Source organism: Sus scrofa, chromosome 7 (genome assembly GCF_000003025.6).
Source record: "Sus scrofa isolate TJ Tabasco breed Duroc chromosome 7, Sscrofa11.1, whole genome shotgun sequence".
NCBI lineage: Eukaryota > Metazoa > Chordata > Mammalia > Artiodactyla > Suidae > Sus > Sus scrofa.
Genome location: NC_010449.5, coordinates 116573379 through 116596664, shown reverse-complemented (window position 1 = coordinate 116596664; position 23286 = coordinate 116573379). Strand labels below are relative to the sequence as shown.

The following is a 23286-nucleotide window of genomic DNA, read 5'->3' as shown; positions in this document are numbered from 1 at the left end:
TTACTGACGTATCTCTTCTCTGGAGGCATATCTTTGATCTCACCGCAGTCCTGCCAGGGAGGGACTCCGGGCCCCATTTTACAGATGAAATTCCACAGCCCAGAGAGGTTAAGAACTTGCCCAAGGTCACACAGTAGGAACTTCCACTGTCTGCCCATTGTCCACTACACCACACCTCGTCTGTCCTTTGGCTTGAAGCTGAATTCCTTCTGCTTCTCCGCATCTCTCTCTGCCACCAGCCTTGGCACCATCTCCTGCAGTTTCCTGGAGGCAGGTGGCAATTAACCGGGAAAATTTAGCAGGAAAAAAATGAGGAGATAGGCAGACACCTGGCATTCCTAAGATATAAAAGGGATCCTGGCTCTCTTGAGGAGTCCAGGGCTCAAAGAGTTTTTAGAGTTACTGTTTGGTGAAGTTAAAGACAATTGATTTATTCATACACACGACTAAGCTTTACTGAGCACCTACTATGTGCCCAGCATGGTATTGGGCTTTGGTGATCCAAAGATAAAGTAGGCAGCCCTTCTTGATTGGCATTCTTGAGAAATTTGCAGTAAGGTGGGTTTAAGAGACATGCACAAGTTCGAGAGCAGAAGCACATGGACAGGTGCTGCAAAATCACTCATCGCTCAGCCAGAACCAGGTTTTGTCAATTCCGCTCTATGAACAGCTGCAGAATCCATCTTCGTGGCAGCTGCTCTGGTGTGGGCGGCCCCATCTCACACCTGTGTCACCACGAGCAGAAGGGTCTTCCGAGTTCTGATCCCGTCCCACATATAACTAAAGGGACAATCTGACCCATTTTTATCCTGCAAAATCTCCTCTCTGAGCTTATGACAAGGTCAGAACTCCTGAGCCTGGATGCCTCCTTGCAGGTAGATTCTTGGTCTTTTCAGCTGTTGCATCCTCCTACCAAGCCAGGCCATGGGTGGGTATTCAATCCATGTTTGTTAAATGAATGAATGAGGGAGGGAGTTCCCATTGTGGCTCAGTGGGTTAAGAAGCCAACCAGAGTTCATGAGGATGTGAGTTCGATCCCTGGCTTCGCTCAGTGGGTTAAGGATCTGTTGCCGTGAGCTGTGTGGTGTAGGTCACAGATATGGCTTGGATCTGGTGTTGCTGTGGCTGTGGCACAGGCTGGCAGCTGCAACTCCAATTCAACCCCTAGCCCGGGAACTTCCCTATGCCACAGGAGCGGCCCCCAAAGAAAGAAAGATAGAATAAAATAAATGAGGGAGTTCCTGCTGTGGTGCAGTGGGTTAAGAATCCAACTACAGGAGTTCCCGTCGTGGCGCAGTGGTTAACGAATCCGACTAGGAACCATGAGGTTGCAGGTTCGGTCCCTGCCCTTGCTCAGTGGGTTAACGATCCGGCGTTGCCGTGAGCTGTGGTGTAGGTTGCAGACGTGGCTCGGATCCCACGTTGCTGTGGCTCTGGCGTAGGCCGGTGGCTACAGCTCCGATTCAACCCCTAGCCTGGGAACCTCCATATGCCGCGGGAGTGGCCCAAGAAATAGCAACAATAACAACAACAACAAAAAAGACAAAAGACAAAAAAATTAAAAAAAAAAAAAAAAAAGAATCCAACTACAGCAGCTCGGGTCACTGTGGAGACACGGGTTCGATCCCCAGTCCCGCACAGTGGGTTAAAGGATCCCGCATTGCTGCAGTTGTACAGCTATGACTCTGCTTCAGTCCCTCCCGGGAACTTCCATAGGACATGGGTGCACCCATTAAAAAAAAAAAAAAAGAATAACTGAGGTCAGGGGATTGATACCTGGCACAGGGTGTAGGTATATAACCTATATTTTATGACATCATAATGCAGACCCCCCTGCCCTGGAGATATTCTTGGTCTAGTCTTGGTTAATTCAGCTTGAATCCATCCCAACCTCTTAACTGGACTTAATATGAAATTCCTAACAGTTTTTATATGCTGATGAACGCTATGATTTTAGTGGAGCTAAGATTTTGTAAATGTTATATAAACATGACGATGCACAGGTATCTGGGACCGATGTGGGTGGGCAGTGAGGGCTCTAGGACGAAGTCTGGTTTTGCCTTACTCTGATTTGGGACAGGTTACTAAGCAGTTCTCAGCCTCAGCTAAAAAGGATCCTGTCTAGTTGGCCTAACGAGGTCACCGTGACGTCCAGACCAGCTCCGGCTGCAAAAGGACTGTCCAGATCCTAAAGGGCTGCCACACATACGAGGCCACGGCAGGGACCAGAGAACACAGCTTCCCACCACGGCAAGCCCCCACCACCTGCCTCTCCTGGAAGTGGGTGGGTGGGCGCTCCGCGGTCATCTTTGTGGCTCATCTTCGTGGCTCGTGTTCTTTCCCAGTCGGGGGTGGGGGTGGGGGTGGGGGTGGAGGTGGGGGATGTAACCCATCCTTCCAGATTTTCTGCCTGAAATCATCAATTCCCGTAAGCAGAGGCAGGAAGATCCCTGCGCCAGATGTTTCACAGCCCTTATGTGGGGAGGGCTCTTGGGTTTGATGATCTCTGAGGTTCTGACCAGGGCTGCTCTGCAATTCTTTTCCTTTCCTTTGGCAGCTGTTTTAAACAGTGACAAGGATTCTAGCAGAATTGGGTAATTTCTAAAAAATCAGTTTCTGGAAACTCCCTGGAAGCCAAGCCTTCAGGCAGAGTATCTTTCCTTCTCAAAAATAAAATGCAAAAGAAAAATAGTACAGGTCATTCGTGCAAGAGGGCAGATAGCCTAATCCCCCAGGAGGTCACATGTCCCCGCTCCCAGCCAGGACTCTAGATCTGGGAGGCTGGACAGGCCCAAGGAAAGAAGGCACATTCCACAGCTTGGCACTCACCCGGTGCCCAGCAGCATTGCTAATATGGAAACATTTTTTGATCGGCTCCCTAGAAGTTTACTTGGGCCCATTTGGTCCCTGCTTTGTGAGTTCAGGCCTATAATAAGAGGCATTTATTTATCTATCTACTTAATACTGAGATCTGTCTCTGAGCCGGACACTGTGCCGAGTACCCAGATAGAAAGATGAGTGAGATGGCCTTGTTCTCAGGTAGTTCACAGTTAATGGGGGAAGGATCCATCAGCAAACTTATAATGCAACGTGGAACCAGGAGAGCAGATTTCTCGGGCTGTCATGACTCTGTCCTGAATCTGATGCAATTGTACAAGACGGGCACTCAGCTGGGCCTGCGGGTGTTGGAGAAGGTTCTCTTGAAGTGGACGTGATGGGGCAGGAGTAAGGCAGGTAAAGGCGAGGGCAGGGAGCAGGGGAGGGAAAGGACTCTTCAAAGGGAACAGAATGAACAAAGGCCTGGAGGTGATGGGTGGGCGTGGCCACGACCTGCAGCAGTTTATTCTCACTTGAGCAAAAAGTGTAAAACCGGGAAGGATGGCAGTGGCACAGGGGTCAATCAGGGAGGGCCAGAGCTCAGAGCCCCTGAAGGGGCTCGATACTTAAGTTCAATGAATATTTAAGCACTTTAAAGGCCAGCCCAATGCCTGTGCTAGCTCAGTTTCTTACTCCCTTTTAAAAACCACCTAAAATTCTCTTTCCACTCTGATGCAGAAAGAAGATCTTTGGGCTGGCGATCCAACTTCTGGTAGATGGTTAGTGCTCCATCCACGGGGACCGAGGCCCCTCCCTGCCAGGGAGTTGTTACTGCCTAGGCTGTGGTCCCCAAAGACGCAGCATCCCAGTCACAGGAACAGATATCTTTGAATCATCGTCTCTGCAGCTAACATCCACACTCTTGTTTAAAGCCTTCTATTCCCTGAGATCTTTGTGTGTGTGTATCTTTTTGTCTTTTCTAGGGCCGCACCTGTAGCATATGGAAGTTCCCAGGCTAGGGGTCTAATCAGAGCTGTAGCTGCTGGCCTACGCCACAGCCATAGCAAAGCCAGATCCGAGCTGTGTCTGGGACCTACACCACAGCTCACTGCAATGCTGGATCCTTAACCCACTGAGCAAGGCCAGGGATCGAACCGGCAACCTCATGGTTCCTAGTAGGATTCATTAACCACTGAGCCACGATGGAAACTCCCTATTCCCTGAGATCTTGATGGAAAAGAAGGCTGATTCTCTGGGCTCTTTGCTTTGGAAAGAAAATGACTTTCACCCCATAACGATTATGAAAAATAAATTGAAGTGTAAAAACGGGAGCTGACTAGCAGATGGGGCAACATTAGGTGATGCCTGGCTTCTAGCAACCCTGCTTTGCAGGACACAGAAGCAGACCCTGCTCTCTGGAGTGTGAAATGACTGGGCGCTTTCAAATCAAATCAGTGAGAAGGCAGCACCAGCCTCAGCCTGGGGGGCACAAGTCAGGACACCCATGCCCCCACCCCCATGGAGACCTGCAGACGAGGAGAACTGGGGCAACTCCTGGAAAGGGCCTCAGAGGTTAAAAAAAGAGATTGTTGGTTTTCCGACTGATTGTAAAAATATGTGCTCATGGTGGGAAACTTGGCAAAAGGAGAACAAAGAGAAAGAAAAAGCAAGCTCGCACCCCGCACCCCGCACCCCGCAGGTAAATCCCATCCATCCTGTTCATAAACTTCCCCGAGGCAGTGAGAGCCCACAGGGCAGCCACACCCTGTCCCTGGCTGTGCCACAGGGCCGTCTCCACTGACCCCCCCCCCCAGCTGCTGTCCCAACGCTGATTCTTTCATCTTCCAGCCTCAGCTCCAAGGTCAGTCTTCAGAGACCTCCCCCATCCCTGTCCGCATCCCAGTTTCTTCCTTTTCTTTGTTTTTGTTTTTGTTTTTTAGGGCTGTACCTGTGGCATATGATGGAGGGTTCCCCCGGGCTAGGAGTCACATGGGAGCTGCAGCTGCCCGCCTACACCACAGCCACAAAAGATCTGAGCTGCCTCTGTGACCTACACCACAGCTCATGGCAATGCCTGACCCCTGACCCACGGAGCGAGGCCAGGGATCGAACCGGCATCCTCAAGGATACTAGTTGGATTCGTTTCCACCGTGTCACAACAGGAACTCCCCCCCTTTCCAGTTTCTTACCCCAAGGGGATTTTTCTCCTCGAACTCTCTTCTGTTTGTAACTGTCTTATGTCCTTGTTTGTGGGCTGTCCCCGGTGCCCAGGAATTTACCTGAGCCTAGACTCACTGTGCTTCAAGGGCACAGGGTCTGTCCACCAGTGGGGGCCCCACTGTTATCTGTTAACTAGGGAGCAGCCCATCTGGGTTTCTAGCATTTTAGTTCCATGAACATGGCAACGATCAACATGACCCACATGTACAGATGCTTACTGAGCCCTGCCTGTTTTTTTCTTTCTTAGAATATCTCACATATAAGCCATTTTCCTGCCTCTCTGTGTGTGTGTGTGTGTGTGTGTGTGTGTGTGTGTGTGTGTTGGCCGGAAAGGGTCAGAGTACTGAGCTGGGGGCTGGGACCTCATGGCCCTAACTCATTCCTCAGCCTTGGGCACATTCCAGAACTCCAAAGCCTCCCTTTTCCCGTGTTTGAAAAACCAAGCAAGAACTCTGCCTAAGGTTTGAGTCGTGGGCCCCACACAAGATCCTGGAACTCTCAAGAGTCAAAAGAAACAATAAACATACACACACACACACACAACCTGAAAGGCCCATACTCATCTTTCACTTCCAGTAAAGCCCAGAGAGGGTCACTTGGAGTTTCGGGGGCCCAGCTGACTCCCTCAGGGTGTCAGCTGCTTTTTCTCTCCTCCCCAGAACTGGGGGTCATCTCTGGACTGGGTCCCCGCCAAACAGGTTCCCAATATCCAAACCCAGGAAAGAAATCTTTCTTGCCATGGGCCCCCAATCTGGAGACAGATAAGAGAAAGCCCCCGACTCCACACATATTAGCTCCCTACCCAGGCCCTCTCCCTTAGGTGTCCCTGGGACTGAAGGACACCGCGGGCCCCTCTCCCTCCGCAGCGGGGTGCCTTCCCCCAGCTGTGCGAACTGTGCGGGGAGAGAGGACCTGGCGTAGAGGGTGTGGTGTGTCTGTCCCATCTGGGACGGGGAGGGGGGCACGGAAGCGCTGGGAGTAAAGGCTGGGAGAGGGCCGGTCCTCTGGGACCAGGTACGGGGACCCGCGGGCTCAGCCCGGGTTGCGTCACCCGGCCCACCGCCCCCTGAGACATCACAATCTGGGACCTCGCGCCTCATCACCCACCCGCTTGCAACCAAACAATCCAAGCAACAAACACCCCGGAAAAAAAAAAAAAGAAAGCAAAGAAACCGGCCGGAGCCCAGCCTCCCGCCCCGCCCCGCCCCTCCCCTCCCCTCGCCCCCGGGGCCCCCGCCCCCGGATGGGGGAGTGAGCGCGAGCCGGGCGCCCCGCACCCGCCGCCCCGCGCTCTCCCGCTGCCCGCCCGCGGCGGGGGCGGCCCGACCGCGCGCCCGCCCCGCCCGCGCCCCGCCCGCGCCCGCGCTGCTCCGGCTCCGCGGCGCCCTCGCCGGGTGCGTGCCGCTCGCACGCCCGCCCGCCCGGCTCTCCGCGCCCGCCGCCCGCGCCCGGCCCCGGCGCTCCGGCCCTCCCGCCCGCGCTTCATGGCTGCGCCCGAATGGGACTGGTTCCAGCGCGAGGAGCTCATCGGACAGATCAGCGACATCCGCGTCCAGAACCTGCAAGGTAAGGCGCCCCAGCCTCCCGGGAGAGGAGCGCGGCTTGGGGGCGCCCGGGGGTCCCCCCGAGGGCCGCTCCCCCTCCCCCACCGGGCAGCTCCGACCCGCGCCGCCCACTGCCCGGTCCTGACCCCGTCCTGTCACTTACACGGGGAAGGGGGGGTCGAGACACCCGCCTCCAAACCCCGGCGTTGCCGCCCCGGCCGGAGGAACAGTGGCCCAGGGGGTGGGGCGCACGTGTGTGTGTCTGTGTGTGTGTGTGTTTTGTGGGGGAGGTGAGGGGCGTCCCATTTGCCCCGGGGGGAGGGATCGTCCCGACTCCCCCTCCAGCCACAGCTGCAAGTTTGGAGAAGTTTGTATTTGGACTCTTGGGGGCGGTGGCCCAGGTCAGGGAGGAGAAAGTGCGATTGCGTGTGTGTGTGTGTGTGTGTGTGTGTGTGTGTGTGTGTTCGCACACTTCCTAAGTACCCCCGGGGGCCAGGGGAATTGAATGGGGGGCGGCGCCTCGGTGCGGACAGGGTCAGAGGTGCGGCTTGGGGCGGGGGCGGGTGCCAGGCGGCCACTTTGTTCTGGGAGCTACCCCTGCCCCGGCCCGGGGCTCCCGGGGGCTGGGGGGCGGGGAGGGCGATAGCCCCGCCCGCCTGGCGCCGATCTGGGACCTAAGTCTACCTTGAGTCAAGGTGAAAGAGAAACTTGGGAGCCAGCACGTCTGGCAAGGGCTGAGGGGGCTCCCACCACTGATGAAGTGCATTCACCTTTCCGAAGAGTTCGTTCATTGTGGAAACTGAGCAAGCACAAAAGTAAAGGAGAAAATTCACCCGCAATCTCCCCATAACCCATGCACCTACCCACCCAAAGAAAGCTACTTTTCGTGGCTGTGTACTTCCAGCCTCTCTCTTTTCATCTGCGGGCAGAAGTGCACAGAGTCCACCTCCGCCCTCTCTTCACCCACAGAGACTGGCAGGGACATTTCTTCAGCTGCTTCCCCTGCAGGCTTGGGTTTCTAGAGGTTCAAGGTGGGGGGTGGGCAGCTTAGAGAGAGCTGGGAGGCCTGGACAGAGAGGTGATGGGGCTGTAGGGTCCCCCCTTTCTTCCCAAGCAGGTGCCGTGGCTTCACTGCTGAAGGGCAGCGGGCCCCAGGGGGCAGGGGGCAGTCTTGGGGGATGACCAGGCAGTCCAGTCTAAACTTTACGCCTGATAAAATGTTTCCTGGGAGTCCACATGGCCAGCTCCACCCCTAGGTTGGGCAAGGACAGCGCAGGCAGAGGTGGCATGCGGTGGGGAGGAGGGGAGCCCAGTGCCCTGGACACGAGAAACGGAGCTTGCGCTGGGCTTACCTGAACTTTTCTGCTGTGATTTGTGTAAAAAGAAAGGATTGAGCTGGCAATGTTGAAAATGGTCTTTTTGAACTAAGTCTGGAGCCTGGGTCCTATTGCCAGCGAACTGACATCCTCTTTGGGGGGGGGGCGTTAGTATCTTTGCTGAGATGGCATCTGGTTTGGGTTGTCAGGGTGTGTGTATGTGTGTGTGTGTTTATTGTAGGCAACCATGGATGTTTAAGAAGCACACACGCACCAATTCTTGGTGCAACAATTTCCTGCACCCCTCAACTCTCAGCGTAAAGATCATCAACTTTTGCGAAGGGCTCCTCAACAATATGAGCAGTTAGTTACACCTGGCACAGTGAGAGACGCCTTCACCAAACAGGGACAATTTGAAATGGGCCTTGAGGGTTGGGTAGAAGTTCACAGAGTGGGCGCTCCCTCAGCTCCCAGTGAACTGTCCTCAATTTTAGGCCATTGCCAATTACAATTTGAGCATTAGTGCGCTTTGCCAATGAAACGATACTTTTAACTTTGTGTATATTATTTATGATTATGTGTATGTATATAAAATGTACAAACCCAGTATATTTGTACATAATGGATACACCTGTGTAACCACCACCTAGTACCCACTTTGGATGCCCTGCCTCCTTTCCCACTCACCCCCTTGCAACAAGGCAGCTACTCTTTTTATCTCTATTGCTACATTTTGCCTCTAGAAGTCATAAAATTAAATAGGTATAAGAGTATGTTTACTCTTTGGAACTGACTTTTTTTTTGCTCCACATCCTATTGGCACGAGTCACCCGTGTTCTTGCTTGTGTCAGTAGTTCTTTTTGTTTGTTTGTTTTGCTAAAACCACTTTATTGACATATATTTACATATCATAAAGTTCACCTGTTTTAAGTTTATGACTCAGTCTCTTTTCGTCAATCTGGGGAGTTGGGCCAGCATCCCGACAACGCGGTTGGGCATGCTTTCGCTACCTGGTAAAGCTCCCTAGTCCCCGGCATCTGTGTGGGTCTTGGCTCCCAGCCCTGGATCCAGGCAGTCGGTAGTTCCTTGTTTTCGCCCAGGACTCTGCCATCGTATGGATACACGCAGTTTGTTGATCTGATCTTCAGTGAGGGCCATTGGGTTGTCTGCAGTCCAGGGCTGTTGCAAGTGTTTGGAGCTGTTAGTCCTGGCTTGGGGGAGAGGCGGTGGGGGGGTGTGTGTGCACTGTGGACTTGTTGGTTGGTGGCTGTACTGCTGGGCCCAGCATCACTGAGAAGAAGCTGGGAGATGGGAGAGGAGGTGGGGACAGGAATCCGGCTCGTCTCTGCATCTTTCCCTCGGCATCCCTGTCTCCAGGGCTGCCCCATAGACATTTTTCCTGCCTTGTCTCTGTGGGACTCAGGAAGTCCAAGCCAAGGGCCGGGTCCGGAAGGCAGCCTTTGCTTCTATTAGAGCATCTGCCTGAACGAGCTGGTGGGTGTCAGCCAGCCCTGGATGCGTCTGGATGACACGCAAGCGGGGGGCCTCATTCATCTGACCTCCACACAGGGGTAGTCAAGGGAGGCAGGAGTCCAGGCAGAGGGGTTGTTTTCCAAGCTCTGTACTTCCATCAGCACCGGGAGGAGCAGTTGTCGTGGTGATGGGACGCCGGGTACAGTGGGATTTCACAAATCTGCCATCACAGGGACAGACGAGGACACCCAGCCTCCATCAAGCTTTTGTCTGTGGCCCTGAGCTGTGGAATTCTGGAATCCATGCAAATGTAATTGTGATGTCACCATCAAATTAACTGTGATGTCTCCAGGCCGAACCCTGGGGAATGTTGGAATGCAGATTTCCTGACCTGTCCCTGGAGGTCGGGACGAGCTGGGCAGAAAGCACAGCCTCGCTCAGGGGAGGCTGTGACAACTCCCTGTACCTGACACATGGATGCACCAAGTCCTCTAGCTACGCTCATAAAAAGGCTTGTAAATGAAGGACTCTGGCGGAGAGCATGGCTGTCCCTCTGGGCAAAGCTGCCTCTGCCACCCTCACAGGGTCCTTTTGGCAAGGAAACGGGGGCGGCCCAAGCTGCTGACCTTTGCGGAGAGCAGTTGGAATTGCAGGATGTTGGCAGCTGCCACCTGGTGGCCTCTGCATCCTTGGAGCTGCATGGGCTAGAGTTGAGGCTGGAGGCGGCTGGTTAAGGTCTGTGCCCTAGTGCTCTGCCAGCCTGTGGGCAGCAAGGGCGCCGGTGCCCTTCCGATGACAAGACTGCTTTGGCCGCCCCCTCTCCCTCTTGGATGTGACCTCAGGGTCCAGCCAAACACTCCACCGGCTCTGGGGTCACTTGGACCAATTTGGGGTCACTTGACTCTTGGTCCAGGCATTGGGCCAGGATTTGGAAGATGCTCCCATTTACGGAGGAAGCCTCCACCGCCCCCAAGCTTCACAGCCCCTATTGTTCAGTTTAGCAGACGTGTGCCAGGCGTAGGGCCTTGTGCAGGCAGCAGGGAATGAAGAGTTGGTTCTTGTCCCTGCCTTTAAGGAGCATGAAGCCATCATGGCACTCAGCCAGACCCTGGCTCGAATTTTCTGCTTCTGGCAGCACAGACGCCCATTTGGGTCGGGGCCGTCTCCTGTTGCTCTGGCGCCGGTTGGGTCTGATTCTGTGATCCTTGACGACATTGTTCCGGAGCGACTCGGCTAAGACCTGGCACCCAGAGCTGGAGGTGGATGGAGTTAGGTGAGGCTAGGGAGACACAGGCTTTCTCACTGCACCTCTGGGGGAGCCAGCTAGGTGGGGTGTCCAGTGCTGCCAGCTGGGCCCTGCAGGCCACCCCCCTCCCCCCGTCCCACCGCCCCCCAGCGTCTCCCTCGTCTCCCTCAGTCAGTCAGCATTTGCTGAGAAGCAGTACTGCCCAGGCTTAGCAGTCAGAACTGCGATTCGGGACACATGGAACTGACTGTCAAACCCAGGTAGTGACAGTTAGCCCAGCTCAGAGCAGCCTGCAGGGCAGGCTCAGCGCAAACCTCTTCCCTCAGGGCTTTCCACAAGCCTTTGAGGCTACTTCAGAGGTGGAGAGCTGGAATGACTTGCCAAGGTCATGGGCTTGTAAGTGGAACTGGGATTTGAACCCCACCGAGTCAGACTCAGCCACATTTCCCATCGTGCTGGCTCTGTAAATCTTGGGCCAAGGCTGAACAGGTCAAGGAGCTGGTAGCCTCAGGGCTGAGAACAGGGAGGGCCTCTGTTGGCAGGGGGTGGGGGGGAGAGAAAGCATTGGAACCAGACCTTGAGAGCAGAGCAGAAACTTGACTGCGTGAATTCTGTGTCGCACAGCATTGGAAGACCCGAAGTCACCGGCACGGCCTGAAGGCAGGCTGGGGCAGGACTGTGCCCGCGTGGCCCTCCAGATCAGCCTTGCCAGCCAGCCACTTATTCCTTTCCTGCCCCCGGCCCTGGTCCGGGCCTCCGCATGCTTGCCGAGACTCCATAGTGACCTGTTTATGGCTCTGGGCCTTGCATTACCTCCCCAAGCCACCCGTCACCCAGCCATCCGCCACCCGTCCCTGCTGATGCTTTCAGCAGGTCTCCACAGCCAAGCTGTGGGTGCAGGGCAGCTCCGTCCACCCCAGGACACTCAGCATCACGGCCCACGAATGCTGGGATCTGGAGAAGTTTGGGCTGCACCGGCTTACAGGGTCAAGTCCAAGCCCCCTGGCCTGGCGGTGAGCCCTCTGCGGTGGATGCCACACCAGCCTCCCCTCCACTCCTGGCGGCCAGCACCCTCCCCTCTGGTCCTTAGGTTCTTAGCGCCAAACCTCTAGACCCCCTGGAATCAGGGATGTGACCTTGGCCAAAGTTCTCCAGCACCCAGAAAAGTCAGGGAACTGAGAGGGACTCTTCCCTGCTTCTGCCTCCCTCCTGCCCTCGGCTCCTGGAGGGCACAGCAAGTGTGCTGGGGGTTTCTGTAGAAAAACCAAAGAAAATCAAACTCAGAGGTGTCACATCCTCCCGGAACTTGCTGCCGCGAGGGCCCTGCCCCAGGGCTGTGGGCTTGGCTCTGAAGGATGAGTCAGCCCTCAGAACATTTCTTTCGGCTTCGGGGTAACTCTGGATTTCGTCCACAAAGGGCTGTGTTCCAGACCGGGCTAAATCCCTCGCTCTGGGTGTGGACCCTTCTCGGAGGGGCCCCTCCAGGCAGAGCATTTGTGTGGCTGGGGAAGCTGCAGCCAGGACCAGGCAGCCAAAGGCCTGCATCTGGGTCCTGGCTGTGTTGCTCACTTACTGTGGGATCCTAGGAAATTTCTTCCCCTGCCTGGGCCTCAGTTTCCTCCTCTGCAAAAGGGGAGGATTGAACTCTCAGGGGCTCACGTGGGCACCCCCCCCCGCCCCCGCAGGTAGTGTGAGGCGTCGGGGCTCTGGACAGAGCATGCCCACATCAGGCCGTCCCGGTTCTGGGCACACATGGGTGGGTGGCCGTTGTGCAGCTCTGGACGCTGCTGGGCACAGCTGGCTGCAATCCTGAATTCCTTTCACTGTCAGGGGCAAGAGACTCATTCCCACTGAGGGTCCCGTGTAGAAAAGTCGTAGCTGGTAAGCTCTGCTGTAAAAGCACGTGTGGGTGGGTGGTGTACATTCTGGGTTTATTCTTTTTTTTTTTTTCCATTTTGTCTTGTTATGGCTGCACTTGAGGCATGTGGAGGTTCCCAGGCTAGGGATCGAATCAGAGCTACCGCTTCGCCACAGCCACAGCCACGCCGGATCCGAGCCGCATCTACCACCTACACCGCAGCTCCCGGCAGCGCTGGATCCTTAACCTACGGAGCAAGGCCAGGGATCAAACCCGCATCCTCATGGATACTAGTCGCGTTTGTTAACCAAGGAGCCACAGCGGGAACTCCCACCCAGGCACTTCTGTTCCAAGGCACGGGGGTGTTCGGGGCCAGGTGGAACCGAAGCCCATCGCAGAGGCGACTGTCAGCAGTGAGCGGGAAGCCCTCTGTCCAGTCCAGTTGGCTGCAGACCCAGGAAGAGTTCCCCCGGAATACTTTGTTCGTGGCCGTGGTTGGTGGCGGTTGGCCTTGACTCCATCAGAGCAGTCCTGGGGGTGGGGTGGGGCCTCTGACCCAGATCCAGCGCTCTGGGGAAGCAGCCCTTTGCCCAAGAGGCCTGGATTACATGAGCTGCCCTCCTGGACCCGGGGGCCACTCTGGCATTTCATTTTTGACGGGAACAGCTGAGGCACTGGGCCGAGGCCCGCCCGACAGGCCATAGGTCACGCCTGCCCGGCTTCAGAGGGGCCCGGAGAAAAATGCAGTGATTGTCTTTGTGGTGGTTGAAGGGTTTAAAAGTAAACTCCCGGTTCCCATAGAAACCTTTACTTACTCCCCCCACCCCCCGCACCTCTTATTTTTTTAAACAGGGGTGGATTGTGTCAGTCACAGAAGGAATTAGAGGCAGCATCAAAAATCCCAAGTGTGGCTTTAAAGAGTCTTCGGCAGTGTTTTCCCTCACTGGTCTGTCTGCTTTTCTTCTATCGATTTTTTTCTTATCAGACAGGGATAGACAAGCTGTGGTCTGGAGGCCAGATCCAGCCGGCTGCCTGTTTGGGGGAATAAAGTTTTATTGGGACCCAGCTGTGCCCGTGTGTATTGTCCATGACTGCTTTTGCACTTACGGTGGCAGTTGAGGAGTTGTGACAGAGAGGTACCCACAAAACCAAACGTCTTTACTTTCTGGCCCGTTCAGAGTGTGGGATCCTAGAGGGCTTCCCGTGGGGTGGCTGGGGCCTTGTCTTCTAAACCCAGACTCAGGGCACAGAAGAAAGAGATGCTTGCGAAAGGCTGCAGCATGTCTCAGGCCCAGCCTTACCTGCAGAGGGCCGGCGCGCCTGGGGTGGGTCCTGTACCTGCTTTAGAAATGGACCTCTGGAGTTCCCGGGTGGCTCAGTGGGTTAAGGATCTGGCGTTGTCACTGCTGTGGCTCGGGTTGCTGCGGTGGTGCAGGTTCGATCCCTGGCCCGGGAACTTCTGCAGGCCATGGGTGTGGCCAAAAAAAATGGACCCCCCTCCCAGGAAGCTCAGCTATTGGTTCAAGTAGTAGTTACTGAGTCTTCTGAAATGCTGGGAGCTGGGACAGAGGGATGAACAGGACACTCTGGGAGTCCCCAGTATACAGGGGACATGGGCATTGTGTAGGACTGAGGGGTTAGGGTGGGTGCTGCCAGGACTTTGGGGGGTACTGATCCAGCCTTAAGCGTGGGGGCCTGGGTTGGGGGGACAGGAAACGTCCGTCTTCCCAAAGGCAGGCAGTGTGGACCAGGGAGTAGGGGAGTATAGTGGGAGGTGGGGGTGGGCTCTCTGGTGGGATTACAGCCGGAGGGTGGGGGGCCGTGCAGGGAGGTGGGTCCCAGAGGTAGCTCTTCCTCTTGCCCTTCCTGAGCACCGTGATCCGCCGCTGCTCGGAGGTTATGGGCCAAAACCCAAGGGTGGGAAAAGCCAGGCAGGATCTGGGGAATTCACAGAGGCCCAGGAGCCCTTCTGGGGTCCCCCAGCAGGACCTGCCATGCCTGCAGCACGGGGTCTAATTGGAAAGATTTAGGGCTCTGATGACGTCACGCCCCACCCCTGCTTCCCCCTCCTGGGGGGCCCTCCACGTAGGCAGGAGCTTTTGTGACACTTATATCCCTTTTTATATCTCTTTTCAACTATTTTTAATCTTCTACAGTATGACATACTTAAAAAGCAGCGATCTGAGGCCGTGTAGCTGGAACTGGGGCGCTGGGGGGGGGCATGGACTTGACCTGACGCGTTGGTCCTCCGCGGGCCCCGCCCTGGCCCCTCAGTCCGCCCAGCGCCTGCCTCATCCCCACTTGCCTTTCTTGCCCGTACTTGGAACATGTTCCTGTCAGGTGCCAGGACCACTGTTTTTCTGCCTCCAGCCCCTCTGGCCCCACTTCCGCCCTGCAGTCCAGAGATGCTTCCCTCCCACGTCCACCCTCCACCAGGACTCCCCTTTGCCCTCGGGAGGGGACCCTGCTTTGTGCCCGGGGCCCCTCACTTCTGTCCTTTCTGGAATGGACCAGCCGCACCCGGAAATTGTCCTGCTTCTCCCACAGGCCATCTTTTCTGGTCCCTGTGCCTTTGTCTGCATGGCTCCTTCTGCCGGGGATGGCCAGAGCTCATCTAGAGCAGCCTCCCTGATCTGTGCCTGCTCTGGGGGGATTCAGAGCCGCCTCGCCCAGACTCCTTGCCACCCTGAGTAGGTCCTCAGAGGAGCATGGGCATCTTTGTCTCACCAGCCCCTTTCTCAGAGTAGGTCCACAGAACTGTTTGCCAGACTGTTGTAGGCTGAATGATGGATGCCCCCCCCATAGGCCCCCCAAACGTGTCCACATCCTAATCCCCAGAACCTGGGAATGTGTTACCTTACCTGGCACAAGGGACTTGGCAGATCTAAGTGCAGGGTCTTGCGGAGGTGCGGAGCCGAGCCTGGATTGTCCAGGTGTGTCCAGTTGATCACAGGCATCCTTCTAAGAGGGCACCGGGGGGTTAGAGGGGAGATGAGTCCATGGACGCCGAGGTCGTGGTGGTGCCGCCGCAGGAAGGGGCCGTGGGCCGAGGATGCAGGCAGCCTCTGGAGCTGGAGAAGAGCGGGAACTGGGTTCCTCCCTGGGATCTCCAGCAGGAACACAGCCCCGCTGATAACTTGGATGTCAGCCTGTCAAACCCATTGCAGACCTCTGGCCTCCAGAACTGTAAGATAATGAATTTGTGTTGTTTTTAAGTCTCTGAGGATGTGGCAGTTTGTTACAGAAGCAACAGGAAACTCATACACGAATGGGTTACGTGTGGCTTTCCAGGAGTTCCGGCTGTGGTGCCGTGGGTTAAGAACCTGATTGCAGCAGCTCAGGTCGCTGCTGCGGTGTGGGTTTGATCCCAGCCAGGGATCTTCCATGGGCTGAGGGTGTAGCCATTAAAAAACACAAACAAGTGGCTCCCAGGCCTTCCCCTCTTTCCTGGAATAGATGCATCCTGGGCTGTTTGCACACCTGAATTACCCTGCAGGCTCCGTGGATGTGTGATGGCCCCCAGGGTGGTGGCGCCGAGCCTGAGCTGGGAGCGTGGAGAATGGGGCTCTGGCCACAGGGCTGCCGCCACTTGGCTGTGGCCAAGGGCAGTAGGGCAGGACTTGAGGGGACAGAAGAGGGGACCTGCCTGGGCCTGCAGAGATTCTTTGTCCAAAAGTCTGAATGCAGTGTTGGTGTGATCAGAGATCCATGCGGCGCTGTGAATAGCAAGGGGACAATGCCACGGGCCAGCCAGGCCAATGCCCTGTGGTCCTGGCTCTGTGGCTGACACAGGCCTCTGGGTACATGCCCTGCTGTGTGAACCCTGGGATTCAGCGGGCTCTGGCAGCAGTGACAGCTCTGTTCTAATCCTTGCGGTCTTATTTTAAACGTAATTTATTTATTATTTTACCGTTACTTTTAATCTTTTTAGGGTCACATCCTTGGCTTGTGGAGGTTCCCCGGCTAGGGTCGAATAGGAGCTATAGCTGCTGGCCTACACCACAACTACAGCAACACCGGGTCCAAGCCACATCTGCGACCTACACCACAGCTCACGGCAGTGCCGGATCCTTAACCCACTGAGTGAGGAGGCCAGGGATCGAACCTGGTCCTTATGGATGCTAGTCAGATGGGTTTCTGCTGAGCCAGGATGGGAACTCGCCTTTAACTTTTATTTTTATTAGCATATAGTTGATTTACAGTGTTGTGTCAATTCCTGCTGTACAGCATAGCTGCATGGTCATAGCTGTGTATCCATTCTTTTTCTCACACTGTCTTCCGTCACCTTCTACCCCAAGAGACTGCGTGGAGTCTTCCCTGTGCTGTCCAGGGGGACCTCACTGCTTTCCGTTCTAAATGTATAAGCCTTGTGTTCTTGGAGTTCCCGTCATGGCGCAGTGGTTAACGAATCCGACTAGGAACCATGAGGTTGTGGGTTCGATCCGTGGCCTTGCTCAGTGGGTTCAGGATCCAGCGTTGCTGTGAGCTGTGGTGTAGGTCGCAGACGTGGCTCGGGTCCCCTGTGGTTGTGGCTGTAGTGTAGGCCGGCAGCTACAGCTCCCATTCGACCCCTATGCCTCGGGAGCAGCCCAAGAAATGGCAAAAAAAAAAAAAAAAAAAAAAAATCCTTGTGTTCTTTTCGAGTTGAGCTGTATGAACTCTGGAAATGCCGGTAACCTGAGTGAGTCAAGTCTTGGATATCTTGGATAAACCTTCTTCTCTTTCATGTGAAACAGCAAAGGCTATTTAGGAAACGGGAGCGCACCATTAGCGGGCTGGCTGGTATGCGTGTCCTGGTTTGGGGCTGTGTTGCATCAAGGAGTCCAAGCCTAAAGGTACAATTATGAGGAACTGTAATTAATCCAGAGACGGAGGAAAACTGCTCATGGTGCCTCACTGTGGAAGCGTGACTGAGTGTCAGCATCCTGGGCTTGATATCATTTCACCTGTTTTCCTGAACTTGCCCGCTCCGCTTGCTTGAAGGTCAACCTGTAACCTGCGTTGCTCTGGCTCCACCCTCCCCACTGGGTTAAGTTTATGAAGCCAGCAGTGATCACTGATCACAACACTTTCATGTTTTCACAACACTTCTGCTTTTTTTTTTTTTTAGGGCCACACTCGAGGCACATGGAAGTTCCCAGGCTAAGGGTTGAATCAGAGCTGTGGCCGCCGGCCTATACCACAGCCACAACCACAGGGGACCCGAGCCACGTCTGCGATCTACACTGCCGCTCATGGCAACGCTGGATCCTTAACCCACTGAGTGAGGCCAGGGATTGAACCCGCAACCTCATGGTTCCTAGTTGGATTTGTTAACCACTGCACCACAACGGGAACTCCAACTTCTGTTTATTTTTATAAAAGAAGAATGAATTGCAATCACATGGTCTAGTAATTTCCCAGACCTTTGGAACCGTGAAGATGGCAGTGGAGCTGCAAAGGCTCCCCTGCGCTGTAGCTTGGCCCCTTCCTTGCCAGGCCGACTTAGCCAAGACCCAGCTTGAGGGACAGAAGGTAATGTGGGGCACGGTTATGGTGAAATGTGTAAGATGGAGTGCAAGCTGTATAAAAATCAGTGAGGTCGGGAGTTGTCTTCATCCGTTAGAAGGCGCTTATGTTGTGATCCTGGGGGACGGGGGGCATGGGGGCTGGACCTCTTGCTGGACCCTGCACCACATCTTCCAAATGCCCTTCATGGTGGGCATTAGTAGCTACCCCCCCCCAACTACGGCTGAGCAAGGGTGTCACAGATACCAAGCTATTGGGCTAGTAAGTAGTGGAACCAGGAACAGGATCAAGTCTGGGAAGCTGGAGTACGTTGGCGGAAGTGGTGAAAAAGGGAGCCTGATGGGACTTGAACTTGAAGGAGGGGGAGAGGCTTGGTGAGCCCTGGCTCAAGGCCCTGCTGGCTGTGGAGGGGGCAGGTGGCCTAGAACCGAGGAAAGAAGCCGGACCAGGCTGAGGGCTGTTGGGCAGCTGTTAGCCAGCCCTGGGTATTGCTTCTTATCAGAGTGACTCAGCTGTTTAGAGTCACCTCCATCCCAGCCTCGTCACACTGGGACACAATTAAGTCTAAATTCCTAACCGGTGAATCCTGACTCGTGCTTCCCAGGAGCAGCTCTGAGAGAGTGGGGACCGGATCCCCTGTCCAGAGGCTGGCAAGATGAAATCCCTGTGACCTTGAAGTCTGGCGGGAGAGACTGGAGGCAGCCACGGGAAGCCAGCCTGTCATCCTCGGCCTTGGTTGTCTCACGACCGTGGCAGATGCTGAAGCACAGTTATCTGTCTGATGTCGTGTTAATTCTCCTGGAACCCTCTGAGGCTGGTGTTGTAGCCCCACTCTAGGGATGCAGCCACTGAGGCCCAGAGGAGTTGTGCAGCCTTACCCGGCCCCCTAGCTCATGAGCAGCCGTCTGAGATTGACCCTGGCCCTCTGTACCCACCAGCGCTTGCTGAGGCCGGTCTGTGCAAGGGGTGCAGTTTCCCTCCATGTGCGGGGGGACTATGTGTGTGTGCGTGCGCGCGCGCACGTGTGTGTGTGTGTGTGTGTGTGCGTGCCGCTCTTCCTTGGAGAACTGGTCCAACCTTTGAGCTTGACTCTGACCTAAAACAAAGGAAAAAGTGATAACTTCCAAATCAGAGCTGAGGGCCTTGGACCTGGGTGGCAGTGTGTTGGCAGGCCTGGGTCATGGCCTGTTGAGTTCATGGAAGTATGGTGGCAGGTGCTACGTAGTGCCATGTGATGGCTCACTTGGGCGGGGGTGGAGCTGGGGGGACAAGGTGCCATGATCCACAGGACCCATGCTGGCCCGGCAGGGGGGAGGCCAGAAGTCAGTCAGACAAGTCTACCCTTGATAGATGGTGACGGCACAAGGTGGGCACAGCTGCACTTGAATTTGTTGTTGGTGGTGGCTTTTGACCGTTGGTTTGTCTTGGTAGACCAGAAAGCTCACTGGGTCAGTTCCTGGGGCCTGTCCTGCCCACCACTGGGTCCCAGAGTCTAGCCTCCTGTCCCAGGCTCAGTGTGTACTCACTTCCTGTTTACTGAATGTATGAATGGAGACGCTAAAGGCAAGTGTAGATTCCAGGGTTGTTTTTTGGTTTTTTTGGTCTTTTTTGTCTTTTTAGGGCCGCATCTGCAGCATATGGAGGTTCCCAGGCTAGGAGTCGAATCGGAGCTGCAGCCACTGGCCTACACCACAGCCACAGCCACATCAGATCCGAGCCGCGTCTGCGACCTACACCACAGCTCACGGCAACGCTGGATCCTTAACCCACTGAGCGAGCCAGGGATCGAACCTGTGTCCTCGTGGATGCTAGTCGGGTTCAGTTCTGCTGAGCCGCAATGGGAACTCCTGGAAGAACTGGGTTTTAAGTTTTAGCCTCTTCTTAGTACTGACTAGCCGTAGACGTCTCCGCCTGACCATATCTTTTTGGCAAAAAGAGCGCTCACCGCAGCTTCTCTTAGTTGTTAGAATATTCAGTGACGTCGCCTACCTTCATCAATGTCTGTTTCCCTTTCCATTGTGTTTTCAAGTCGTTTGAAACAGTTGTCTCCGAGGTTTATATGAAAAACAGTGGTTTCCCGCTCACTGCCCCTTTCCCCAGAGGCACTTGCTTGCAAATCCTTCCAGCTGGTGCTTTTGACGTTTTCTTCACGTCTGTGGAGTCCCTCAGCTTGATTTTTCAGCTCTGACTTCTCCCTGTGGAAGGGAAGGACGTAGGCCTTCTCTTTACGTCTTTTCAACCTCAGCTCTTTCCTGTGCTGCCAGCTGCCCAGTGTCTTTTCATCCTACTTCTGGCAAGATCGGGAATTGGGCTTTACACTGTTCCTCCGAGGTCCGCACGCTGCAGAACGTTGTCGTGGGGTAAATCACCATCAGCGGCCCTTTGCTGCGGTCCTGGCTGGTTTCCTGGGAGTGAGCAGTTGTCTTTTGTCGTGGGCGTGCGTGTTTCCTCATGCCCCCTCGGACGCTCTGCTCACGTTCTAGACAGGCCCTCGTGTTGTTGGGAGGCATCGGGTAAATTCTCCCGGCTCCCCCTTCTTGAGCCCTGCAGGGTCCTCCACCCGTCTCCAGTCTGGACTCACGGCCCTCCATACCTGGGACCTGGCTGCCCCCTGGGCCCTCTGTCCCTGTCACCTGTGGTTCCCCTCACCTCTCTCCTGGAGCACATCTGCCTCCTGTGGCTTTGTCCCTTGAATACAGGCAGACAGCCTTCCTGAGAAAGAGGGCCTGGGTGGTGAGTTTTCTGCGAACTTGCCCGTGGGAAACTGAGTTTATTCTTCTTGAATTCATTTTTTGTTTGTTTGTTTTTTTAATCGAGGTGTAGTTGATTTATAATATTACGATAGTTTCAGGTATGCAGCAAAGTGATTCACTTATACATACATACATGTATATTCATATTCGTCTTCAGATGCTTTTCCATTAGAAGTTAGGGCAAGATACTGAATATTGGAGTTCCCGTTGTGACTCTGCGGGATAAGAACCCGACCAGTATCCACGAGGATGCAGGTTTGATCCCTGGCCTCGCTCAGGGGGTTAAGGATCTGGCATTACTGTGAGCTATGGTGTAGGTTGTAGATGCCGCTCAGATCTGGCCGTGCTGTGGCTGTGGTGTAGGCTCACAGCTGCAGCTCCGATTTGACCCCTAGCCTGGGAACTTCCATATGCTGCGGGTGTGGCCCTAAAAAAAAAAGAAGTAAAGAAAATGTACTGAATATCATACCCTGTGCTATACTGTCATCTGTGTGTTTTATCTATAGTGGTGTTTATCTGTTCATTCCAACCTCCTACTCTATCCCTCCCCACCCCTTCCCCTTTGGTAAACATATGTTTGTCCTCTATGCCTGTGAGTCTGTTTCTGATTTGTAAATGAGTTCATTTGTATCATCTTTTGAGATTCCACATATAAGTGATATCATATAATATTTATCTCTGTCTGACTTACTTCACTTAATACGATCATCTCTAGGTCCATCCATGTTGCTGCAAATGGCATTCTTTCATTCTTTTTTATGGCCGAGTAATATTCCACTGTATATATGTACCACATCTTCTTTTTCCAGTCCTCTGTCAATGGACATTTTGGTTGCTTCCATGTCTTGGCTGTAAATAGTGCAGCCGTGAACGCTGGGGTGCAGGTATCTTATCAAATTAGACTTTTCATCTTTTTCAGATATATGCTCAGCAGTGGGATTGCTGGATCATATGGTAACTCTATTTTTAGTTTTTTTTTTTTTTTTTAATTTGCTTTTTAAGGGCTGCACCTGTGGCATATGGAAGGCCCCAGGCTAGGGGTCGAATCGGAGTTGTGGCTGCTGGCCTACACCACAGCCACAGCAGCATGGATCTGAGCCTCCTCTGTGACCTACACCACAGCTTGGGATCGAACCTGGGAGAAATGGCAGAGGGCTTTCTGGCACCTGATGCTGTTCTCCCAGCCACACGCTGTGGTTCCCTGGGGCTGGGGACTCGAGGTCCCGGGCATCAGGGATCTGGGCGGGCTGCCTCTGTAGAGGCAGGAGGACTTCCTCCCGTGAACCTGCCACCAAGGTCCTCCCAGCCTTCAAAACCCCAAGCAGTTTGAGGTTTGGGCTGAAAGTTCCTCTCAGCTCAGCAGGTGGGCTTTTAACTGGACCCCCCCCCCCAGCCCCACCCCGTGCCCAGCACTCACCTTTCTGGGCTTGTTTTCGCTGCCCTTGTTTTCAAGCCACAGCCTCGGCTGCCCAGGGGTCGCTTTGGCTCCTTGGGAGAGAAAAACGAAACTGCTGAAGGGACGGGTTGTTTGCTTTCTACATTGTTTTGATGTTGGAACCCTGCCTGCTTTTATAAAACCTTCCCAAGCCCAAAGCCACAGGCCACCCGGGGGAGGGTGGGCTGGTGCCAAGCTTTGAAAGTAAAGCTATTCTTCACGGAGAGATGAAAGATTATCCTGCCTGAGCCTCCATCAGACACTGCCAGGTGACTTTACCTGATCGTCTCGATTTTTGAGGGGGTGGGGTGACCCAGGAGGACGAGCTCTGGGGAAACACCCCCTTTGGAGAATCCAGTTAAGACCGAATCAATACATGACCCTCCAAAACCCCTGCAATGATACCTCTTTATCCTGCAGCCTTTATCGCGTAAACACAGTTGATCAATAAGAGCAAAACCCGAGAAAGAAGAGCCTGCCTGGTCTACCGCAGAAGGAGACGTTGCTTGAAATCAGGGGGGAGCTTGAATCTTGAGTCCTCTGCTTTGAGCTGTAGAATGTCAGCTGCATTCCCTGTCCCCGTGGAGTTTGGGTCTCTTCTACCGCTAAGGTGACTTTAATCTTAGCCACGCCCTCCTGGGGTTTGTCTGGAGGCTGCAGTGAAGTTGCAATGCTGAGTTCCCAGTACTCATCAGACCTTTTGAATACGTGTTTCTTTGTTGGTTGAAAGTACAAGAGGAACCGTGTTGGAGTGGTGGTTGATGTCTTGGTAGGGGTTCAACCAAATGGCATGAGGGGTTTGATCACTCAGTCAGTATTTGGAGGTCAGGTTTGGTGTCTGTTCTCAAGGGTCACGTAGTGGAGACCCCAGGGTGGTAACTGACAAGCAGGAAGTGCGTTGTCTAGCTGGAGGCCTGGCATCCCTTGGAGATGGGCCAGATGATTGGAGCTGAGCCATTCGGCAGATGCTGTTGTATCGCAGACCTTGTGTTGGGTGGGATTGAGGATGGTTTGGTGGAGGTTGACAGGGTTGGCCTTCCAGGTGAGTGCAGAGGTTGGTACAAGTCAAAGGGAGAGGCAGGAACGTGCTGGAGGGTCCAGAAGGTGACTGGTCCA

General features: G+C 54.5%; 1 protein-coding gene and 2 long non-coding RNA genes across 3 annotated transcripts in view; 2 read left to right on the top strand and 1 right to left on the bottom strand.

Moving 5' to 3' along the window:
* Positions 2432-3764, top strand: LOC102159451. The gene is made up of 2 exons (XR_002346200.1): positions 2432-3234; positions 3556-3764. It is a non-coding gene; the product is annotated as an uncharacterized LOC102159451 (long non-coding RNA).
* CLMN (calmin (calponin-like, transmembrane)) overlaps positions 6484-23286 on the top strand; it is a 113393-nt gene continuing 96590 nt past the window's right edge. The window contains 1 exon segment of the mRNA NM_001243882.1: positions 6484-6603. Coding sequence (NP_001230811.1) covers positions 6522-6603 — 82 coding nt within the window. The 5' untranslated portion in view covers positions 6484-6521.
* Positions 8772-22506, bottom strand: LOC102159358. The gene is made up of 3 exons (XR_002346038.1): positions 22153-22506; positions 15336-15658; positions 8772-13506 (listed from the first exon to the last, which is right to left on the bottom strand). It is a non-coding gene; the product is annotated as an uncharacterized LOC102159358 (long non-coding RNA).